This window comes from Gracilinanus agilis, chromosome 4 (genome assembly GCF_016433145.1).
Source record: "Gracilinanus agilis isolate LMUSP501 chromosome 4, AgileGrace, whole genome shotgun sequence".
In the NCBI taxonomy this organism is placed as follows: domain Eukaryota; kingdom Metazoa; phylum Chordata; class Mammalia; order Didelphimorphia; family Didelphidae; genus Gracilinanus; species Gracilinanus agilis.
The window spans coordinates 110,852,264-110,874,779 of record NC_058133.1 but is presented as its reverse complement, the minus strand read 5'-3'; the positions used below and the strand labels follow the sequence as shown (position 1 = coordinate 110,874,779).

The 22,516-nt window shown below is 40.1% G+C and overlaps 1 protein-coding gene across 2 annotated transcripts in view; it reads left to right on the top strand.

The window, feature by feature from the left end:
* EIF2D (eukaryotic translation initiation factor 2D) overlaps positions 1 to 21,573 on the top strand; it is a 29,567-nt gene extending 7,994 nt beyond the window's left edge. Inside the window, exons 3-15 of one of the 2 annotated variants that reach the window (XM_044677115.1) lie at positions 2,721 to 2,804; positions 4,053 to 4,143; positions 5,927 to 6,034; positions 9,152 to 9,402; positions 9,878 to 9,995; positions 11,084 to 11,129; positions 11,591 to 11,694; positions 11,807 to 11,956; positions 12,133 to 12,222; positions 13,035 to 13,130; positions 18,313 to 18,433; positions 20,418 to 20,592; positions 21,375 to 21,573. In XM_044677115.1, the coding sequence (XP_044533050.1) occupies positions 2,721 to 2,804; positions 4,053 to 4,143; positions 5,927 to 6,034; positions 9,152 to 9,402; positions 9,878 to 9,995; positions 11,084 to 11,129; positions 11,591 to 11,694; positions 11,807 to 11,956; positions 12,133 to 12,222; positions 13,035 to 13,130; positions 18,313 to 18,433; positions 20,418 to 20,592; positions 21,375 to 21,445 (1,505 nt within the window). In that variant the 3' untranslated portion in view covers positions 21,446 to 21,573. The remainder of the gene's footprint in view (positions 1 to 2,720; positions 2,805 to 4,052; positions 4,144 to 5,926; positions 6,035 to 9,151; positions 9,403 to 9,877; positions 9,996 to 11,083; positions 11,130 to 11,590; positions 11,695 to 11,806; positions 11,957 to 12,132; positions 12,223 to 13,034; positions 13,131 to 18,312; positions 18,434 to 20,417; positions 20,593 to 21,374) is intronic. The other variant, XM_044677116.1, reaches the window with a different exon arrangement.
* Positions 21,574 to 22,516: the final 943 nt, after the last annotated feature.

Here is a 22,516-nt window from a genome sequence, read left to right as displayed (position 1 = left end):
GTGTATAAGAGACAGGAGAGAGAGAGAGAGAGAGAGAGAGAGAGAGAGAGAGAGAGAGAGAGAGAGAGAGAGAGAAAAGGAGGGAGATCTGTCCTTATTTATTTCTTGTTAGGTTAATATTTGTTAGGTGCCAACTCTGTGCAAGGCACTGTGCTGGGATATGAAGTCAGAATCATAACAGTCCTAGCCCTCAAAGGGCTTACATTCTTTGTACTCTAGGAGGGAAAAGATGTATTTACACAAATAAATATAAGGTAATTTGCAGAAAGGGAGGGTGCTAACAACTGTGGGTCTCAGAAGAATTCCCAGAGGTGCTGGTACCCTCTGAAGGACTGCTATGAGGAGGCTATATGATATACTTAGAAGACTTTATGAATGAAAAGAAGTGAGAAATGAGATGTCAAGTTTTAGAAATAGCCAACAGTCTACATTGACTGGAATATGGAGTGAATGGAAGTGAATGACATGAAGTGAGGCTGGAAAGGTAGTTTGAAATGTGACTAAAGGGGGGCAGGTGGGTAGCTCAGTGGATTGAGAGTCGGGCCTAGAGAAGGGAGATCCTAGGTTCAAATCCAGCCTCAGACACTTCCTAGCTGTGTGACCCTGGGCAAGTCACTTGACCCCCATTGCCCACCCTTACCACTCTTCCACCTATGAGCCAATGCATAGAAGTTAAGGGTTTAAAAAAAAAAAAAGGAAATGTGACTAAAGAAAGCTGTTCATGTCGGACTGAGAATAATGGAAGATTTTTAATGATGTGGTCCGACATGTATGTTAGGAAGATTATTTTAATGGTTGTGTGGAGAATTGATTGAACAGAAGAAACTGGAAGCAGGGAAGCCAATCAGGAAGCTATTGTAGTATCTAGGTCAGAAATAGTGAGAACCTGAACCAGGGAAGAGTGGTTTAGGTTTTGAGAAATGAATGGATGTGAGAGATGTTGTGAAAGTGGAATCTAAGATTCGGCACCTGGCTGAATATGTGGAATGGAGCCAGGATGATTCTAGCATTACCTGGATGACTGGGAAGATGCTGGTTCCTTTAGTGGAATAAGATTAATGAGTTCCATTGTGGACCTGTTGGGTGTGGGATGCTAATGGGACATCCAGGAGGAGACATCTAACAAACTGTAGCTAATATAGCCTTGGAGTTCAGAAGACAGATTAGGGATGGTTCCATGGCCTCCTTTTCCTCAGAGATTGGCGTGAAAGAGGAAGATGGGTAAAACCGTAAGTGCCTGAGGTGTGGATTGGGGGAGATAAAGGAGTTCAAAGGAGATAGTCTGGATTTTCTTCAGTCAGGTAGGAAGCAAATTGCTAAGAGCTCATTTGTTAGGGGTGGAGTTGGAAGTGCCATTTTGGAATGGAGCCATGAGAGAGTATATGGTTTGGAACAGGGAATAGGGGAAAGAAGCAATCGAAGAATAGAAAGATTATTTTGAGGACCTAGTTGAAATTAGATCATTTGAGTTTGTAGTGAATCCAGTTGGCAAGGTTATATAATCTCCATTGTTGTTCAGCATCCTGGTGTAATGTACTGAAGTATCATGAGAAAAAGATTCAGAGGGGTTCAGCCTAATTAAAATACTCACCTGGGTCTCAGAAAAGAGGAAAAGGTAAAAGAGCGTTGTTGAAGTCTAATTAACCGTTGATATTAGATATAGAAATTAAGGGAAGCAACCCAGTGAGCACATCTAAAGGACATTTGTGACAGATGGGATGGGATCTTCCCCTTAGCAAAATACCTCATATACCCTGAGCCAAGGCCCTGTCCTTTATTCTAGCTGAAGTGACTCTAATACTGTTTGTTCTTGGTAAGTGGGATATGCAAAAAATGTGGAAGAGCAGGGATGGTATTTGCCTTTCTTTGCAATCCTAGCCCTTAGCTGTCTGGGGCATAGTAAATGCTTAATAAATCCTTAAAAACAACAATAACAACAACAACAACAAAAACTCCTTATCTTCTGTCTAAGAATTGATACTAGATATCATTTCCAAGGCAAAAGAGCTATAAGGGCTAGGGAATTGAGACTTGCCCAGGGTCATGCAGCTAGAAAGTGTCTAAGGTCACATTTGAACCCAGGTCCTCCTGATTTCAGTCCTGGAACTCTATCCACTGTGCTATCAATAAATGCTTCTTGACCAAGAATCAGTAATGACTTCTAGGCCCAGTTCTCTGCCTAGATGTGGAATACATGGCCTTCAGGGAGTCTGTCAAATGGGCATATGGGACACATCACTGGAAAAATTAATATTACAAGACAGAACAATCCCACTTCCAGAGAAGGAGCTGATAATAGAAATAAACATGACATTGTGTCATATATACATGCACATTTTTGGTCAAATGATGCCTTCTCTCTCTCTCTCTCTCAACCCAGGAACTTTAATGTAAGAACAAAATTTAAAAAACAAACTGAACAATCAGTGCCAGATAAAAGGGTATAGCGTTACATAGCAGTATGATGCATTAGAAACAACGCCGATTTGAGAGACAGAAGTCTCAGGTTCTAGTTCTATCTTTGCTACTTATTAGCTAAGTGATCTTGGGCAAGTCCATTAACCTTTTTGTGCCTCATTTTTTTCATTTGCAAATTGTTTGTCATGCCAACCTGATACAGTTCTTGTGAGAATCACATGAGAACATGTTTAAATGTTTTGAAAGCTGTAAAGTTCTATGCAGATGTAAGATTTCCTTACTGTGGACTTCTTTTTGGACAGTGTACACCCTGTGGTCTTACCCTAGTCTTCTGCCGGCCTTCATGACATGGCCTCTTGTGCTGGAGAAGCTGGCTGGGGGAGCAGGTAAGGAAATATTGGGTAGTATTTTAAATTCCAGTGAGGAACGAGTAAGAGATTTAAGACGAAGTACATCAAGAATGTGTGTTTGTTTAGGAGGCTTATTGAAAAATTTCCTGGGGTCTATAAATAAGACAGGTCACAGTGCAGTGATACAACACAAGGACAAGTGGCTGCACTTTGCCCCTCTTCCCAATCTTATTCCTACTGTTGTAATTACACATTTGATGATTTGGGTCCCAAAGGTGAAGGTTTAATGCTGTTTTTTAATTTTTCAGGTTTTAATGTTGTTACTCCTAGTAATTCAAATAGGCATAAATCGTACCAAAGTAATAGCATTAAATTGGAAATTTTCCTTGTTATGTAGCTTTTAGTCACCCTTCATGTCAGAGTTTGATCTCATCTCCTTAGGTACATCCCTCTGTCCTCCCAAACAAAAATACCCATATAAACTCATCTTCGCAGAATTTTCCAGAAGGAGCTGGGAGGGAGTGTGCCTCTATCTTCTATCAGTTAAGTAATCAGGAGCCACCTCTACTAATTCAGTTCAATCCCACAGACATGTTTTTAAGTGTCCATCATATGCAGACTCTGTTAAGTGCTAGTATTGCAATTGAGTTCCTGTCCCCTAGGAGTATGATTTGCATGGTTCTTTTCTTGGTTAAGTAAATGGCTGAATGAGACTTTTGGCTCTATCCTTCCTGTGTATATTCTCTGGAATTGTTCTGGCTCTGAAAGTAAAATTTGAAGAATGCTATGTTTTGGGGTAGGGATGTGTGTGTGGGGATTCCTCAGATCAGAGTAGTAAGTATATAGAGTATATAGTCCATCCTTATAGATTTCAGTCAGAGCATACAGAGGATATTATTGACCTTGGCATTAAGAGTTAGGTGGTACTTCCAGCTTATGTTTCTAGATCCCTTAAAAAGCAATAGAACAGAGGAAGACCTCAGAGGGGAGTTGTTTTGGTAGAGCTGTATTGGACAGGGATGTTATTCCAAGGGTCATTTGGCTTAGGCCCTGCCTGTAAACGAGACTGTACCTAAACCACTTGAAGTAAATAAAATGGTGGTTACTGTGTTTTTTAATTTTTTAATGTCCAAGAATTCTTTAGTAGTTTATTCCAGAGGAGCTTTTGAAATAGGACCCTTGCAACTCTAAAATTCTGTGATTTAACTGATGTGATAAAGCAAGAAGCTAGTCAAGTAGAATGCTTTGGGTAGAAATGTTTTCTCTGTTTTTTTTGTATTATAGATTTGATGCTGCCTGGGATCGTGGTGCCACCTGATGGTTTACCTCAGGTACAGCAGGGTGACCTCTGTGCTATCACCTTGGTCGGGAGCAGGTATTGTAGCAACCAGCCTCACATTTTGGGGGATAACGTGTTATGATGAGAGATGGAAGGAGATAAAAACTTGTAAGGCCAATAAAGGCAGAAATGAGAAGATAGGCAGTTTAACAGTTTGATTATAAGTAATAAGAATTGATACTAAAACAAGGGTTTGTTTTTTTCTTAAAGACTGACTGAGGCTTAACCTTTAAAGACCACATGACCCTGGGAAGGAGGGGACTATGAAATCCATTGATGGAAAGAACCTGGAACTTTATTACCAACTATAGGGGATTACTAACACTTGATTTTCCAAATCTGTACCTTCCTCCTCTTTTAAGTTTTAATAAAATAACTTCAAAATTTTAAAAGTGAATAAAGACTAGGGTTGGGGAGAGCTGGTCACTTAAGTGTCTATAAGTTTCATGTGTCTCAGCTGGTATATCTCTAGGGCTTTTGGGAGAAAGTGTGTAATTTGGGGGAAGAGAGAAAAGAGAAAAGGAAGAGTCATTTGAGCTTTCTAGAATTAGATATTTTTCTTAGAGCAGCCTTAAAAATATTCACTTCTCTACTTTCCCAGAGCTGATTCTAGGTGAATAGAAAAGAATTACAGTTTCATTCATTTTTGTTCTTGTATCATGGTCAAGGTTGATTATGGCTGGGAAAATAAGAAGGATATGATCAATTTGGCCTTTAAAAAGTTTAAGAAAATTACATTTTATTACGTTTTCTAACTCAGTTTAGTTCAGAACCTAGTGAGCATCACCCTTTTTTAGAACCTAAGCAGCTGGATGTTTGATCTGAATCTTTGTACACAGTAGGAACTGACTCATAGAATGGATGGAACCATCAAGTCTTGTTGAAACTTTTTCAGAGTTCAAGTGTTGGAAATTTTAGCTTTAAATTTTCTTCACAGGACTTTATATAGCCTCTCTACTCCTTTCTTCTCTTCTTATTTCTCTTATCTCCTTTGTATGGTTGCTTCGCCAATGCAAGGAGGCAGTGAGGGAAAAGATGGGAAGTAAAATTCAACATAACAGACAAGTATTTTTATATTTGAATTTTGCAAGTTGTGGATGAATATACATGTTTTTATCTGATAGTCTAAGAATTCACAGTCTTGCATGATAGCTAAGTTACACTATAAAGTCCCAGTTTAGGAGAAACTGGAAAGTTATAAAACTTCTCCATCTAGCTCTTGCTTGATAGATTTTCTTCTTCCTGCTTTCTACTTCATCTTTGAGGTAGATAGTATCACCTCTAGACTAGTTCAGAGTATTAATGTACAAGTTTTCTGATTTTCTAATTCATTCTTTCCTTGAAAGTGGGAAAGTGCTTTTTAGCACTTGCTGTAAAAAATGATGACGATGATGATAATGACTATAGCTAACATTATTGTAGTGCTTACTGTGAGTAAGTGGTTTACAGATACGATCTCATTTGATCCTCACAACAACCCTGGGAGGTAGTTGATATTATTTTCCCCATTTTATAATTGAGGAAACTGAGGCAAACAGGTTAAGTGACTTACTTGTGATTACATATTGACTAAGTATTTGAGGTCAAATTGGGAGTAAACTTAAACAATGATGTTATCAAGAGATATGTCATTTAATCATAGAAGGTGAAATATGGATTGGAAACAAAAAGTCTTATGAATAAGCCACCCAAAGATAGTTGAAAATGTACAGTATTTTAGTTATTCTGATTGGCAGGTGTGTGTGCTTCTGTTGGAGTGATGCAATATCTGCCTTTGAAAGGTTCCAACTCCTAATACCGTTTCATCTTCTTTCCTTAGGGCTCCTGTTGCTATTGGAGTAGCCACCATGTCTACAGCTGAGATGCTGGCCTCCGGGCTAAAGGGGAGAGGTTTTACTGTACTCCATACCTATCTTGACCACTTGTGGTGGGTATAGAGTCTCTCTAGTTCCTTCTAGAGGCAGGGTGAAGGGCAAAACTGGAGATCAATCAAGCTGTGTTCTTAGCTTTAGCACTCATTTATCCAAACCTCAATATTCTCATCTATAAAAAGATAGAGATAGATCAATGTAATCCTTGAAGCCCCCCCCTGCCCCCACTTGTAGAGAATTATTTTTTGTTCTTCATTTTGTCATAAAGATTGTTGTGAAGACTCACGAGAGGGAGCTTTGCTTCTTTATAAAAAGACATTGCCGATACTGAAGGTGGAATGGTATTTAGAAGACCTTCACTCACTGTAGCAGCATGGAACCTGTCCTCTGAGGGATGACAGTGATCCATTGAGAAGGGCCGTCTCCTGGTCCACAAGTTCAGAGTTGCTGCCAAAGTAGAATAACAAGCTAGACCCCTGTCTGTCACCTTCCTGATAACCAGCTATATTTCAACATTTTATTTCACTACTTCTGACTTTTCTAGTTAGTCATGGGTGTTTGATAAATATCATGGATATAGCAATAAGTTTCCTGGGAGTATTTTCTCAAATAGAAAAACAAATATTGTGTTGATCTTTTATATCTTTGTTCTAGCAGGAGCTTTCCAGGAGTAGAATGAGTGACCTCTATAAGTGGCGGGCTCCTGTTATTGGAAGTGTTCAGGTGGTGGCTGGATGAACAGTTGTCAGGAACATTGTGGAGCAAGGGTGTTTATGTTCAGGTGTAGGTTGAATTAAGTGACCTCCAAGGTCACTTTTAGCACAGATTCTATGATTCATAGTGCATTTTATTGCTTTTTAATTTAAAAAAAATTTTATTGATGCCTTTTTATTTCTCTATCCAAGTCCTTTCTAAATATGCGTATTGCTTATAGCCTACGTCCACTGGACTTGATCTTCTTGCCCTAAGAGTAAAACAGTTAATTAAAGCAAAAACAATAAATTCAATGACCACATTGCCAGCGAATGTAATATTCTGGCCCTCATTGTCCTCCTTAAGAGGGCATTTTCTTTCTTTTTAAAAATTTTATTCTAGACCCTTACCTTCTGCTTTGGAACTGATAAAGTTAAAGTATCAGTTCCAAGGCAGAAAAGCAGTAAGGGCTAGACAATGGGGGTAAAGTGACTTGCCCAAGGTCACCCAGCTAGGAAGTATCTGAGACCACATTTGAACCCAGGACCTCCTTTCTCTAGGCCTGGCTCTCAGTCCACTGAGCCACAGTGCATTTTCTAAAATAGCCTTAGGTTGACATTGAGACTACTGTGTTGAGAGCTAATTGCTGGTATTAATTAGTGTCATTATTTTACTAGTCAGTATAATCTGTAACAACCAAGGTGGTATAGCCTCAAAATCTATTTTTCTCTTGTTTCACTAGTTGCTTTAGATCATCTGTCCTCAAGTTTTCTCTCTTCATCAGTTTTCATCAGTTTTTGGTGGCGGGTTACCATACTCATCATGGCCCCAGCACACCTTTTAGACTTACTGGCTGGTGCTCCCTGAGCCATTAGCTCTGCTCAGGTTTAGCTCTCCAGTCTTGGTTATAGTGATTAGAATTAGCAGATTTCTTCCCTACTCCCAGGCTTGGAATTGTTTATGGATGTTTCAGTTTGTTGTCATCTGCCTTCCCAAGTCTTATTGCTATGAAAAGGTGGTCATTTTGCCTGACCACGTTAACTAGATTGCTGTCAGAACTGCTTCATCAGCAAGTTCTCAAGTTCTCAAGATGGCCTGAGGATAGCCACCTTCTCTGAGTCTGGGTCAAGTGTTTTGTGGCTCACAAACAAACCTTCAGGCTTATTGGGGCAAATGATCGTTGTTAATTATGAAAACACCCAAAATCCCCCAACAGTTTGACTAAGTGGGAAAAGGAAAATTCCTGAACAGAAAATACAACCTTTTCTTTTTGGTTCACTCCTATTTTCACAGTGCTCTAGAACTTCTGATGATAGACTTTCATTAGCAATTTTGTCAAAAAATCTGATAGAGTATGGAGAATCTCAGAATGTTAGCAAGACCATAGAGATTATCTTAGTCATTGCACAGAGGAGGAAACTGAGGTCCAGGATATTAGTGACATGCTCAAGGTTGCACAGCTAGGGCATGGCAGAGGTGGGACCATCCTGTGACTGTTTCCTTCATGCCTGCTGTTCCTTGGTCCACATTGGGCAATTTAAAAGAGAATATAACTGACAGAGGTGCCAATGGCATTAAATTTTCTCAGTGTGTTGATGTTTTCCTGAATGACTTTTCTCTCTCTTTTTTTTTAACCCTTACCTTTTGTCTTAGAGTCAATACTAAGTATGGATTCCAAGGCAGAAAGGAGGTAAAAGTTAGGCAATGGAGGTTAAATGATTTGCCCAGAGTCATGTAGCTAGAAAGTATCTGAGGCCACATATGAACCTAGACGTCTTGACTACAGACCTGGTTGCCCTCAGTGTTTATGGTCTAGTCTGAAGGAATTTTCTGGGCAGGATTTTCTCTGCCAGTGTGGGAAAATATCAGCCATGTAAAGGAAGAGGTAGTTTTAGTAGGTCTGAAATCTTTCTAGCTGCCTTCTGCCTTTCTTTACAAACAAAAACCAAAAAAAAAAAAAAACCTGTTAAAAGGATGGCCAGCTAAGGTTGAGGGAAAGGCAAAAGGGAAAAATTTAGGCAATGTGAAAATAAAACAAAAAATCAATAGAATATATGTATTTAAAGTGTAGATACTATAAAGTATGGATATTGTTCCTGCAAATTGACTTAATCTTATTTGGTATATTAAGATAAATCTTAAAATTTTTTTTTATTTAAAAATTTTAGCTTTTCTTTGGCAGCTTTGGGTTTCATCATTTTCATCCATGGGAAACCTGTATGCATTATTATCCATTTGGGTTTAGGTACAAGGCAAGAATTACTCTTTTCTCATTTTAGAGAAGTCAAAATTAAGGTGTAGAGGTTTTCTAGCTAAGAATTAGAGATGGAGTTGGGATGGAAATCCTGAACCTCAACTTATAGTCTAGCATTTTGCCCTTCTTCTTCCCTCTTTTTTTAGCTCTTGTCATCTCCTGAAGTTCCCTGTAGTCAATCAGTCCTGTAGTTCTGCTCTGAATTTCTCACATGCCCTTTTTCCAGGCAGTCTGGAGACAAGTCATCTCCACCCTCTATTGCCCCACTGGACCAAGAGCCTCCAGAGTGTATGGGGAATGTCAAAGAGGAGAGCTCAGTACAGGATGATTCTGTTCTTCAGAGTGACATGGAATGTCTCACCTTGCAAGGAGACAAGGAGAGAAGAGTGTCTAATGAGAAATCCCCTTCAGAAGTCACTGATGAACTGAGGGAGGAAGGAATGGACCAAGACCCAGCTGATAGCAAGACCTTTCAAGGTACTGTCCCAGGAGAATCAAGATTGGGCTTTTTTCCTTTCCATTTATGTGACTGCTCTTTGTTGTTCTCCTTTTGCTACAGAATATTTCCCAAGTATAGGGAGAAGAAACTCCTTATTTTGAGGTGGGAGTAAGCTCACAGTCTTCATGAGTGCTCTCATATCCTGGATACTTTTTCCAGCTTCCACCATCTTTCTCTGGCCCCCTGCCTGCCCATGTAGTTCATTGTAGACCAGAATTGAAATATTGTTGTCATCAGAGTTTGGAGAGATTGTATAGTTTAGAGTCATCATCATATGTTTCTTTCTTTAAGTTTTCTCTGTCAAAAGAGACCACTTCCCAAAGATTATTGTCTACTTTGGTGTCTAGAAATGGATTTCCTTCAGAGGCTTTTGGGAAAGCCTTGGCTAGCCTTGACTTCCTTTTGTAGAATGTTCAGTGACAGAGAGCATGTGCTTTTGTCTTTTTCTCCCAGAGCAAATGGATGAGTTGCTGCAGAGATGTTTCTTCCATGCCCTCAAGTGCCGAATCACAAAAGCTGACCTCCCTTTACTCACCAGTACTTTCCTGAGTTGCCACATGTTCTCCTGCTGGTATGCAGAAGATCAGATTGGGGTGGAAGACCAGTGGGTTAGGCTGTCACTGTTGGTTGTCTGGCATCTCTGTGTTCTGGTTGGAGAAAGAGGGTGGGAGAATGTCAGAGAAAAGGGTGCAGGGATTGTAGATTGGGGTGGAACATGGACTTGGATAATTAACTGGACTCCAAGTTCTAAAAAGTTGCCTTTTTCTGTCAAAGCAGATGAAGAAATTATCTTGGGGTAGCTCTCTAGATAGAGAGCCAGGCCTGAAGTTGGCAGGTCCTGGGTTGAAATCTGACCTTAGACATTCCCTAGCTGGGTGACCCTGGGCAAGTCACTTAACTCTGTTGCCTAGTTCTTGCCCTTCTTTCTTAGAGTTGTTACAAAGACAGAAAGTAAGGGCTATACCTTTTTAAAGAAAGAAATAAAGTAATTGTCAAAAAATTCAGGCTGAAGCTTTCCCTGGGTAGTCTCATAGATGAATACTGAGGATCCCAGACCTATTGGATCTACCTCTGTCTTGAGGTGGTTAGTAAAAGTGATGCCATCCATGTAGCCTTCATGGGCTGGAGTCAACTAAGTGTCTCACAGTCCATAAAACTCCAGTGAAGGATTAAACCTGGGAGTCCTTGAAAAAAATTAAACAACTGATTGAACTTTGAGACTAGTCTCCTCTTATTATGAATTTCCCCTTGATTTTTAATGATTTTTTTGCATGTGCTGTTCTGCTCTCTTGTCATTTATGAATCTCTTCAACACCTTATAACTATGCCAGGGCCTGGGGTGTATATTGAAGACCTAGTGCCTTGAGCTAGAAGTCTGCTGGATTAGGGGTGGCTATTGAGAAAAGTCAGTTTCTTGTTTAGTAGCAACCCATAGCTACAGCCTAGGTGACGAGGGCCCCAGGGCTGGGAGGCATTGAGAGCTCTCTCATTTTCTTAGAGGCTCTTTGAATCTATTTCACTTTGTCTCCTTTCCCACCTTTTCTAAGAATGGGTTGGAGAACAGGGAAGAAAAGTCCCTACACCCAGCATCGTTACTCCGTGCTCAAGCCTCCATCACTATTGCTTTCCCTTCTTAACATGCATTTCTGCTGTCTCTAGCCCTGAAGGACAACAGCTGGACATAAAGAAGTCAAGCTACAAAAAGGCAAGTGAAGCTCTTATCCTGACTCAGTGGGAAGGGGACAAGCAGAATTAGCAGGACTGTGGCCCAGCCACTGGGGCCAGGTAGTCCAGGCCACCTCTTGAAGTTCTTTGTCTCAGGCATAAGGAAATAGTATCTTTCTGGGCCTGGCATGGGGGATAGGTGCTTATCCCACTTTCCTTTTTGGTCCCTTTTTATCTCATGGGGGTTCCTTAAATCTCAACTGGTTCCAGAATCTCCTCCTCCTCTACTTCATCCTGGTCACTACTACAGACCCCACTTGGGGGTAGGAGTCTCTCCATTGCCAATTTTAAAAGAGCAGGCACAAACATCTTTGCTTGCCCCCACAGCTTAACTCAGTGCTTTGCATGTAGTTAAGTCCTTAAGAGATGTTTGTTGAGTGAGTGAATGAGAAACTCTTGGGTTTGCCCCATGACCCTGGCCACTGACCTTTTCTCCCTCAGCTCTCCAAGTTTCTGCACCATATGATGAAACAGCAGATTGTGCAGGTGAAGGAGTTGAGCAAAGGTGTAGAAAGCATCATAGCCGTGGATTGGAAACACCCCAGGTGAGAGCCAAGTGCCTATTGGTCCAGACTGCTCTAGCTCAACTTGTGATGGAGATGTCAGGATACCAATGTTAAATGCTTTGTCTCACCTTTTCCTTCTAATGGGTTTCAGCATTACATCTTTTATCGTGCCTGAGCCCTCCTCAGCTGCCCAGATTGTCCAAGAGGATACCAAGGAAAAGCCTTATCACCCACCAGAGATCGAATTCCTTTACTGTGTCCCAGCCAACATGACTGCTCTCTTCCAGCAGTATGGCCATAAGTGAGTTGTTAGAGAGCATCTGCAAACCAGCTCTGTCTGCTCATTGTTCTCTCTTGTTTAGTCCAATCCATTGCCTTTTGCCTGACCCCATTGGGAAGGAAATAGAGCATGAAAAATGAGGAGAGAATCCTTTAAGAACAATTGAGTCCATCTTTTTGTACCCCTTTCTCTACCAGGAAGGGGAGCACTCTCTCAGGCAGTGAGGTCCGTACAATCATCATTGACTATGCAAAGGAAAACAACCTGGTTGATGCAGACAACAAAAAGTAAGTGAAAAGGATGAGATTGTGTTGAGAGGGAGAGGTAGGGAGTGTGTGTGTTTATAGATAAGTTAGAGAATGCTAAAATTGCATATTTTCTGGACTTATCCCATCTAGTACCTTCATTTTCTAGATGGAGCACTAAGCCATATAAAAGTCATTCAAAGGGAGTAGAAGTCTTTAAACTGCACAGTAAAAAACTCAAGGGAGGTATGACTACTGTCGTCAAGTATTTGAAGACTTAGCCTCGTTTCAGAGAGAAGGAGCTAGAGGATTTGCTGTAGGCAAAGAAGCAATTTTAGGTTTAGTATAAAGTTAAATTTTCAAGCAGTTGGAACTGTCGAGAAATGGAACTGGCTGACTCAGACAAGGGGAGTCTTTAGGTGGAGACCAGACAACCACTTGTATGTCCACATGTCCTGGGATCCTTCCAACTTTCAGTATGGAAGCCTGAGCCCAGAGAAGTGACATAAGGAAGGTTGTCCTACCTGCCTCCCTGGATTATTGCTGGGAGAAAATGTAAGGTACTGCCTGAAGGTGAGGAGCTATCTTTTTTCATTAGGATTCATTCCCCACAGTCACCCAACTAGTTGGTGGCAGAGCCATGCCTAGAAACCAGTTCTCCAAACTCTCAGGCCTATGATCTCTACTTGAACATGATCTGTATTTTCCTTCCAGGAACTCTGACATTATTTCTTCTCTCTGTGGGGCATATTACTTGATAAATAATTTTATTCTCAATCTATTATCAAAGTTTTAGGTGTCCCTTAGATAAGAAAGCACAATTCTACCTATTATTCTTTCCCCTTTCCTTTTAGTCTTGTGAAGATGGACCCCATTTTGTGTGATTGCCTCTTGGATAAAGATGAACAACATACAGTATTGAAACTTCCATGGGATAAACTCCTTACAAGGTAATAGAGGTGAACCTCTTCGCCACATTTTTCTCAACTACAAAATTGGGATAATAATACCACTTACCTCACAGGGTGGTTATGAGGATCAAATGAGATAATATTTGTAAAAAAAAAAAAGTACTTACATAGTGTCTGGCACATAGTGGGTACTATATAAATACTGATTTGCTCCCTTTCTCATTAGTTTTCCTTAATTTTTCTCAATGCTCTTCCTTTACTTCCCTTGAATCACCTGATTGCATAATATTTTCATTTATTTTTCTAATTACATATAAAAGCAGTTTTTAACTTTTTTGTTTGTTTTTTAAACATTTGTTTTTTAAAAATTTGAGTTCCAAATTCTGCTTCCTTTCCTCTCTCCCTATGAGAGTAAGCAATTAGATAGATTGTATATGTACAGTCATGCAAAACATATTTCCATACTAGTCATGTTGTGAAAGGAAACACAGACCCGAAAAAAGAAAAAGCCAAGAAAAATAAAGTATAAAAACAGTATGCTTCAATCTGTATTTCAGACTCACATCAGTGTTTCTCTGGAGGCAGATAGCATTTTTCATAAGTGTTTGGATCTTTGTATTTCTGAGAATAGTTAAGTCATTCATAGTTGATCCTCCTTAAAATTTTGCTGTTGCTCTGTATACTGCTCTGGTTCTACTCACTTCACTTTGCATCAGTTCATGTAAATCTTCCCAGATTTTTCTGAAATCCTCCTGCTTGTCATTTCTTATAGTACAATAGTTATCTATCACACTCATATACCACAACTTGTTCAGCCATTCCCCAGTTGATGAGTATCCTCTCATTTTCCACCACAAAAAAGATTTGCTATAACTATTTTTGTTCAAGTAGGTCCTTTTTCATTTTTTTTTCTTATCTCTGTGGGATACAGACCTAGTAATATATTTTTGGATCAAAAGGTAATGTACAGTTTGTAGCCCTTTGAGCATAGTTCAAATTGCTCTCCAGAATAGTTGGATCATCTTACAATACCAGCAGTGCATTAGTATCCCTCTTTTCCCATATCCTCTCCAATATTTTTCATTTCCCCTTTTTATCAATATCGCCAATCTGATAGATGTGAGATATCAGTTGTTTTAATTTGCATTTCTCTTATCAATGATTTATAGCAGATTTATAGTATTTAAAAATATGACTATATATAACTTTCTTTATCCAAAAACTGCCTTTTCATATCCTTTGACCATGTATTCTTTTATATGAGATAATTTACTCCATTCTACTGTGTATCCCTCTTTCTCACCCCTCAATTTTATTTTTTTTTAGATCTCATCCCAGTATAGTTAACTCATACTCATTGCCTCCTGTCTGTGTATACTATATCCATCTTACTGCCTTAATAATGATAAAGTTCTTAGGAGTTGCAAGTATCATCTCATGTAAACAATTTAAACTTATTGAATCCCTTAGTTTCTCTTTTCTGATTCTCTTTTTATGTTTCTCTTGAGTCACATATTTGAAAGTCATTTCCTATTTAGCTATGGTCTTTTCATTAGGAATGCTTGAAAATTCTCTAATTCATTAAATATCTATTTTTTATCCTGAAGGATTATATTCACTTTTTTTAAAAAACCCTTAACTTCTGTGTATTGGCTCTAGGTGGAAGAGTGGTAAGGGTGGGCAATGGGGATAAAGTGACTTGCCCAGGGTCACACAGCTGGGAAGTGTCTGAGGCCAGATTTGAACCTAGGACCTCCCATCTCTAGGCCTGACTCTCAATCCACTAAGCTACCCAGCTGCCTTCTATATTCACTTTTGCTGGGTAGGTGATACTTGGTATAATCCCTCTAATCCTTTAATACAGATGCTGTTAAATCTTGTGTTATCCTGACTATGATTCCATGATATTTGAATTGTTTCTTTCTGGCTGTTTGCAGTGTTTTCTCCTTGATCTGGGATCTCTGGGAATTTGACTATAATATTTCTAGGAGTTTTCATTTGGAAATCTCTTTCAGAAGGTGATTGTTGAATTGTTTTGATTTTGATTTTACCCTCTAGCTCTAGAATATCAGGGCAGTGTTGCTTGTTAATTTCTTGAAAGATAATATCTATGCTTTTTTTTTTTTTATCATGGCTTTTAGGTAGCCTAATAATTCTTTTTTAAAAAACCCTTACTTTCTGTCTTAGAATCAATACTGTTTATGGGTTCCAAGGTAGAAGAACAGTAAAGGTTAAGCAATGGGGGTTAAGTGCCCAGGGTCACATAGCTAGGAAGTGTCTGAGACCATATTTGGACCCAGGACCTCTTGTCTCTAGGCCTGGTTCTCAATCCACTGAGCCATCTAGCTGCCCCCTAATAATTCTTAAATGAGCTCTCCTGGATCTGTTTTCTAAGTCACTCATTTCCCCAATGGGATATTTAATTTTCTTTTATTTTTTTCATTCTTTTGATTTTGTTTTATTGAATTTCTTAGTGTCTTGTGGAGTCATTGGCTTCCATTTGGCCAATTCTGTTTCTTAAGGAGTTCTCTTTAGTGAATTTTTTACCTCTTTTACCATTTGATCTCTTCTGTTTTTAAAGGTATTATTTTCTTTCATTTTTTATTTGTCTTATTTTTTTCTCAATTATATGTAGAAACATTTTTCAACAGCATTTTTCTGACATTTTGAGATCCAAATTCTCTCCCTCCCTCCCTGAGATGGTAAATAATCTGATATAGGTTTTACCAGTGCTGTCATGGAATACATATTTCCATATTCCGTATGTTGTAAAAGAAGACATATATTGCGTATATAAGAAGAAACTCATGAAAGAAAGTGAAAAATGGAATACTTCAGTCTGTATTTAAAAGGTGTTATTTTCTTAAATTTTTTGTTGACAAGATATTGATACCCCCCCCCCCCCCACACACACACACACTTTATTTCTTTTCCCAATTTTTACAAGTTTAAGTTCTGTTCTGCTTCTGGGATAGTGGGGGAACTGTCCCAAGTTTCAAGTTTTTTGTGTTGCTGTTTGCAGAGCTAGTTCTGGGAATCTAAAAATTTTTAGTTCCTTGCCCTGGAATAGTGACCTGGAACTGAGTATGGTCAATGTAACAGACTCTTGCACCCAGTGACCAGAAAGTGTCCCTAATAATCTAACTGTCCACCCCTTTTACTATCTGTAGGCTGAGAGCTTCAGAAGCCACTATTGCAGTCTCACCATAAGGCCTGCTATGGGCCTGCCAGGGCATAGTTTATACTCTACTCTGCTCTATTCTCAATTATGTGAAACAGACCTTTCCTGCCAACCTTCTAAGTTATCTTGGGTTGGAAAAATGTTTCACCCTGCCCTTTTGTTGGTTCTACCACCCCAGAATCCATTTTTAGGTTTGTTTTTAAGTTGTTTGGAGAGGAATTTGGGAGCACTCTGGATCCTTGCCTTTACACCACCATCTTGGCTCCACCTGAATCACATTCTTAGTAGGGTCATCAAACATTTTGTACAAGGCATTGTGTTAACTGGTGAGGTAGAGAAAAATTTCATACAGGTTGTTGGTGGTGGGTTCTCAGGAATGCTTTAACCATGATTCACCTTGGTCTTACTCATGTTTTACCTCAGTTCCAAACCACAATGCAAATGGGATGTTAATGATATGTTAAACACCCTGGGGCAACTTTCTGTTACTTTTGCCTGATTCTGTTCAGAACTTAGAAGATGCATCAAGAGTAGGGAGATAGATTTAGAAGTTAATTTTCTAGGGATATCACAGGAGTGATTGTGATTGACAAAGGAGAAGCATAAGATAAAAGAGAGGAACCAAGACATCTTTAGAGAACCTTCCCAGATGAGCTGCCTGAGAAGGATTTGTTGGGGCTTTAGGAGGAGAGCCAGGCAATATGGTGCTTCTGGAGCTAAGGTAGAAGGGAGTATCCTTAGGAGCAATTAGTTGGTCACCGGTGTCAGAAGGTCTAAAGAGGGTAGTGAGGTTGAGGATTGGAAAAAAGGCCACTCCTGAATAGGTTGTGGTATATGATTGTAATGGAATACGGTGCCACAAGAAACAATGAGTTGGATAGTCACAAAAAAAAATCCCTGGAAAGACTTATATGAAGTGGTGCAGAGTGAAATGAACAGAGCCAGGAGAATGTTGTACATAGTGTATAATGGTTAGCTGTGAATGAATTAACTTTTATCAGCAGTGCAAGGATCTAGGACAGTTCCAAGGGATTCATGGTGAAAAAGGCTACTCAGTGCCATAGAAGGAAGAGTGTGAATGCAGATTGAAGCATGCCATTCTTCACTTATTTCCTTCATGAATTTTTCTCTAGTGCAAGCAATATGTGTCTTCTTTCACAACATGATGAACATGGAAATAGGTATTGTATCATATTATCTGCTGCCTTGAGGGGGGAGTTGGGGAGGGAGAGAGCATGAATTGCAAAATGTAGGAAATAATGATTAAAAATTATATTGAAACAACCATGTAGCTCAGTGGATAGAGAACCTGTCCTGAAAACAGGAGATCCCAGCTTCAAATCTGATCTTACAGACTTTCCAGCTTTATGACCCTGGGCAAGTCACTTACCCCCAATTGCCTCATCCTTGCTACTCTTCTGCCTTGGAACTGACACTTTGTATTGATTCTATGGCAGAAGGTAAGGGATTAAAAAACTTCTATTTAAACTAGAAAATAAAAATTATATCAACATGTAATCTGGCAAAAAAAAAAAGAAAAAAAGTAATTGGATTTGGTGATGACCTCTGAAGGATCAATTTCTGTCTCTGCATATGCCACATTGACCTGCTGACCTGTTAAAGAGTGTTCATCTTTAGAGCATCTTTAGTGTGAAGTACTGTCTGGGAGAGAAGGGCAAGAGAAAGAACAACGTGAATAATGATTAAAGGATTAGAAGACTAGACTCTAGAGAAAGGCATAAAGGAACTGATCTTATTTGTTCAGAGAAAATAGGATTGCTTTTCTGAAACCATTTGAAGGTAGGTTCTTGCTGCCTGTTGTCCATAGGACTACTTCCACAAACGAGATTAGGTAAATTTCCAGGTACATCCAGAACTCATTGTTGCTTACTTTTGTAACAGAAAGTAGAACTTTTCTACTTGTCTCCCTCAATGTGCCCAGTGGCAGCCTTGCTCTGGCTTGGACACCAGAGGGAGATAATGGCTTGTGCAAGGTGAAGTGTTTGGGGGCTCCCTGTCTATAGGACTCTTCTATTTCAGATGCCTGGACAGATTGAAGCCTGCCTATCAAGTGACCTTTCCTGGCCAAGAGCCTATTGTGAAGAAAGGAAACCTCTCTCCAATTGACATCACCTTAGCAAAGAGAACATACAATAAAAAGGTAAAAAAGAAACTCCATGGAGTCTCAGAGATGGTGAGAATTTTGGGGATCATATAATTTTACATTTACCTGAGCAGGAACCCATTCTCTGATATCCCTGACTAATGGTCATCCCACTTTGGGGTGAATAGCACTGCTGATGAGGAACTCACTAACTACCAAGGCAACCCATTCTTCCTTTCACTGAATTTTTGTAATGCCAGCAATTTGTGCAATCTGCAATAAAACTACTAAAGTAGAGCTCTGAGTCAATAACTATTTATTAAAGGGACCTAGCCCCCTTCAACAGATAAGATCCCAGACCTTCCTCGTGGCCTTTCTTGCTCCAGAGTACAAGATTTTTAACCCTTAAGTCCCTGATTGTCCAGGGAGTACAACACAAAATGTATATTTTCATTGGTGGTTTCAGATCAGCAGGAGCTCCCCTCCCCCATCCCTCAGCTCTTACCAGCTCATGGATAAAGGATATAGCCAAATTGCCACCCCTGCCCTCCTCTTCCCCTCAGACAGCTATTTATACGGCAATGGGCCTTGGTAAAGGTGGACAGAACTGCCCCCCTCCCCACATTTCCAGTCTGTGGTTCTAGGATTAAGGGTCAGTGAGGAGGTCAACACTACCCAAAGCTGGACAACAAAGGTAAATAACAAAGGGCTAAGGGATTCCTAAAATAACCAGGGGCTTCCCACTGAAGCTTGTGACATTTCTTTTATGCAGTATTCTGATGACCCCAATAGAGGTCAAGAGGTCTTCCTTACCTGCCCATAGTGACATTTACTCATTAGGCCATGCCACATGAGTGGAGGTCCTCTAGTTAGGACATTTTGTAGTCAGGCAAGTACATGTTCTGACAAGTTAAAAATCCAACGTAAAAAAGAATATATTTAATCATATAACCTAATCTAATTAATTACTCCTAATTATATTATTTGGATGAGAATTAGTTGATTATCCTTAGCTGAATAAATGTATATTAATGTCTGTTAGTGCAAAAAAATAATTACTATCCCTACGAAATTGCATTAAAATGAATAATACTGATAGGGAATTTGCAGAGGAGTAAAATCATTGATTTAGGATGGGCAGGGGTCTGCTCAAATAGGGTAAAAGTCAAATTACTTCTCTCATCTAACTGTTCATAAGTTTTTCCATATATCAATTCTAAATTTATTTCTCTGCCACTTCAGTTCTAGGGCCAAGTAGAGCAAGTCTAGTTCCTTTGCCATATGACGGTCCTTTAGATCCTTGAAAATAGCAATCATCTTCCCTACTTAGTCTTTATGGGTATTTTTGAGGAGGACACAGACAAGAATCCTACAGAATTAGATATATAGAGCAGTTGATGTCTGGGCTGGGGGAGAGAGGTTTTCCTATTGGTGACGTGAGGTTGCCTCTATTAATTCTTAGGAAGTTTTTACATAAATAATTGAGATTTGCCTATGTAACTTCAGAGTAAGCTCCACAGACCTGCCTCCTCATAAACCTCATAAAAGAGATGTCAGAATAAGTGAAGTCTGTTCTCTGCTGGGCACCAGCCTTCTCAGTCCATATAGTTTCTGAGATCATTGCTTGCCATTTAAGAAGTGACTTTGGTTACAGCTTAAACAGTAACTGGGGCCTTTGGCTACCCTAAGGTTTTGGCTAAGCTACCTTATTAGGATTGGGATTTTTTTTGAATATCTGTAACAATATCTCTCCTGAATGCAGCAGTACTTTCCCAGCTCTTATTATTATGTAGGAGACGTCCTGTTTTCATAGCCATGAGATACATTATAGACCTTTTTAAATGTTTGTGCTCTACTCTCTCTGATGAGGGACACATCCTTATTTGTAAAGCAGGAAAACAGTAAAACAGTGAGGAAAAAAGAGAGAGAGAGAAAAGAGAGGACAGAGGAGAGAGGAGAGAGTGAGTGTGAGAGAGTGAGTGTGTGTGTGTGTGTGTGTGTTACTTTCCATTCTCCTCTAGTCCTGACTTTCTTTCTATAGGTGACCATGATCCGGAACCTGGAGGCCTATGGTCTTGATCCATATTCTATGGCTGCCACTCTTCAGCAGAGATGCCAGGCAAGTGTCACCATCACTCCTGCTTCTGACGCTAAGGATACCATGCAGGTCCAGATTCAAGGGAATCAGATCAATCATCTAAGCCGGCTCTTGCTTGGTAAGCATCTTTTCCCTAGCTAAGCTTCATCTAGATCAGTGGTTCCCAAACTTTTTTGGCCTACCGCCCCCTTTCCAGAAAAAATATTACTTAGTGCCCCCTGTCACATACTATCACGGCCCCCTTACAGTTATTCACTGCCCCCAGTGCACCTGTGGCCATCACCGCCTCCCTGGATCACTGCAGCACCCACCAGGGGGTGGTGGCGCCCACTTTGGGAATCACTACTCTAGATCTTCTGAGACCATGAGGTAGAGTCCATCAGACATTTGGGCCTAAGTTCTTGCTTTGAGTACTCCTCCGTTCTAGGTGCTATGAGGGAAGAGAGAGGGGGAAAACACAAGATAGATCCCTACTCTCAGGGAGTTTACATTCTCTTTGGGGAGGCTGAACAGATAGACATGAAAACGTGTAAAGAAAGGTAAGAAAGTGTCATCCACTAGGACCATTTGCTATATAGTACAAGCCTCATCTTAAAGTATTGAAGGCCTGCTGTAGCCAAGGGAGCCACTAATCAGGAATCGCTTCCCAGAGAAAGCGAGGTTCTGACAGAGAAGAGAGCATGTTGAGTGTTGCCTGAATGTGCAAAGACTGGAAAATAAGAAACACCCTGAAGAGGTGGGTGGCTGATGGCTTAGCTGAGCAGGAGCAGAGATGCATCTGGATCAGGAACTGCTGAGCACTTAGATCCAAGGGGTTGTGTGCAAGGGACAGGGGATGATTGGCAAAGGGCCTTGGATGCTGCTAGGCTGAGGAGTTCATTTGCCTTTTTTACATTGTAGAAGAATATCACATCCCTCGAAAATATATCCGAGGCTTGGAAAAGGCCCCCAAACCTGGCAAGAAGAAGTGATGACTAGTGTCAAATTACATATTTCTTGGAACTCTTATCTCTGAGCTGGTAATTTATGTGACTGTTTTCAACTTTTGAGAGGATGAAATGTAATTCTTTACCAAAATAAATTTTTCTCAAGCTCCTTATTTCTTTTTTTTTTTTTAATCTTTTTTATCGCTATCTTTTGTTTTTACATCACCTTCATTTCCCAATATATTATTCCCCTCACCTCTAACCAGTGATTCATCCCATAGAGGGATAAGTACTGGACCTGTGATTTCACTGGCAAAGGGAACTTCCAGGTAAGGAAACTCCCCTACGTCCCATCTCCATAATCCTTCCAAAGAAAACGAACAGGTATTTCTGACCTTTAATCAAATATACTTTAAATTCACAGAATAAAAGAGGCTAGAGTGAAGTGGCATTCATCTCCCTTCTGCCTCCTGCTTCAAGGCAGGTGGCGTCTCCTCCAGTCCAGGAACGGTGGACGCCTCCAGTTCTTAAAGCCCTCTACTGAATGTTTGATTGGCAATCTTCATCCCACAGCCTGTTGAGACTCCTCCCAGTGCCGAAAGTGCCTTTAATAGAGGGGACAGGAGTGTTCTGCCTTCATAAACATGAAAGAAAGACCTGCCTTCAAATTGCAACAGAAAGGATTTGTAATGGACAGAAAGACCACCGAGACAAACCAGGATTTGAGGCAAAGAAGGGCTCCTCTGCATGATGAAGTTGTTTGTGGTCCCAATCTAGATCTGCCTGATCATTAACAGCACTTAGTGCTAAGTTCTAACGATTTGGCTCCTCTGAGTAATTGTATATGGTAGATGCTTACTTGAGCTCCTTGCCTGTGTAATTGTGTCTGTTCCTCATGTGTTATTTGCACTCCTGGCTGTATCCTATTGGCACATCACAGTGCTATTCTGGGACTGTGTATGATCCTGGCACTATTCAGTTCAACAAACATTTATTCGTTCCCTGGCTGTGTGATCTTGGGCAGTTGCTTCCCCTCTTAGAAACTTGGAGGCTGTTGAGTCCAAACTTTGCATGAAGAAGATCGTCCTTTAATGACTTTCTTGGAGGAATAAACCA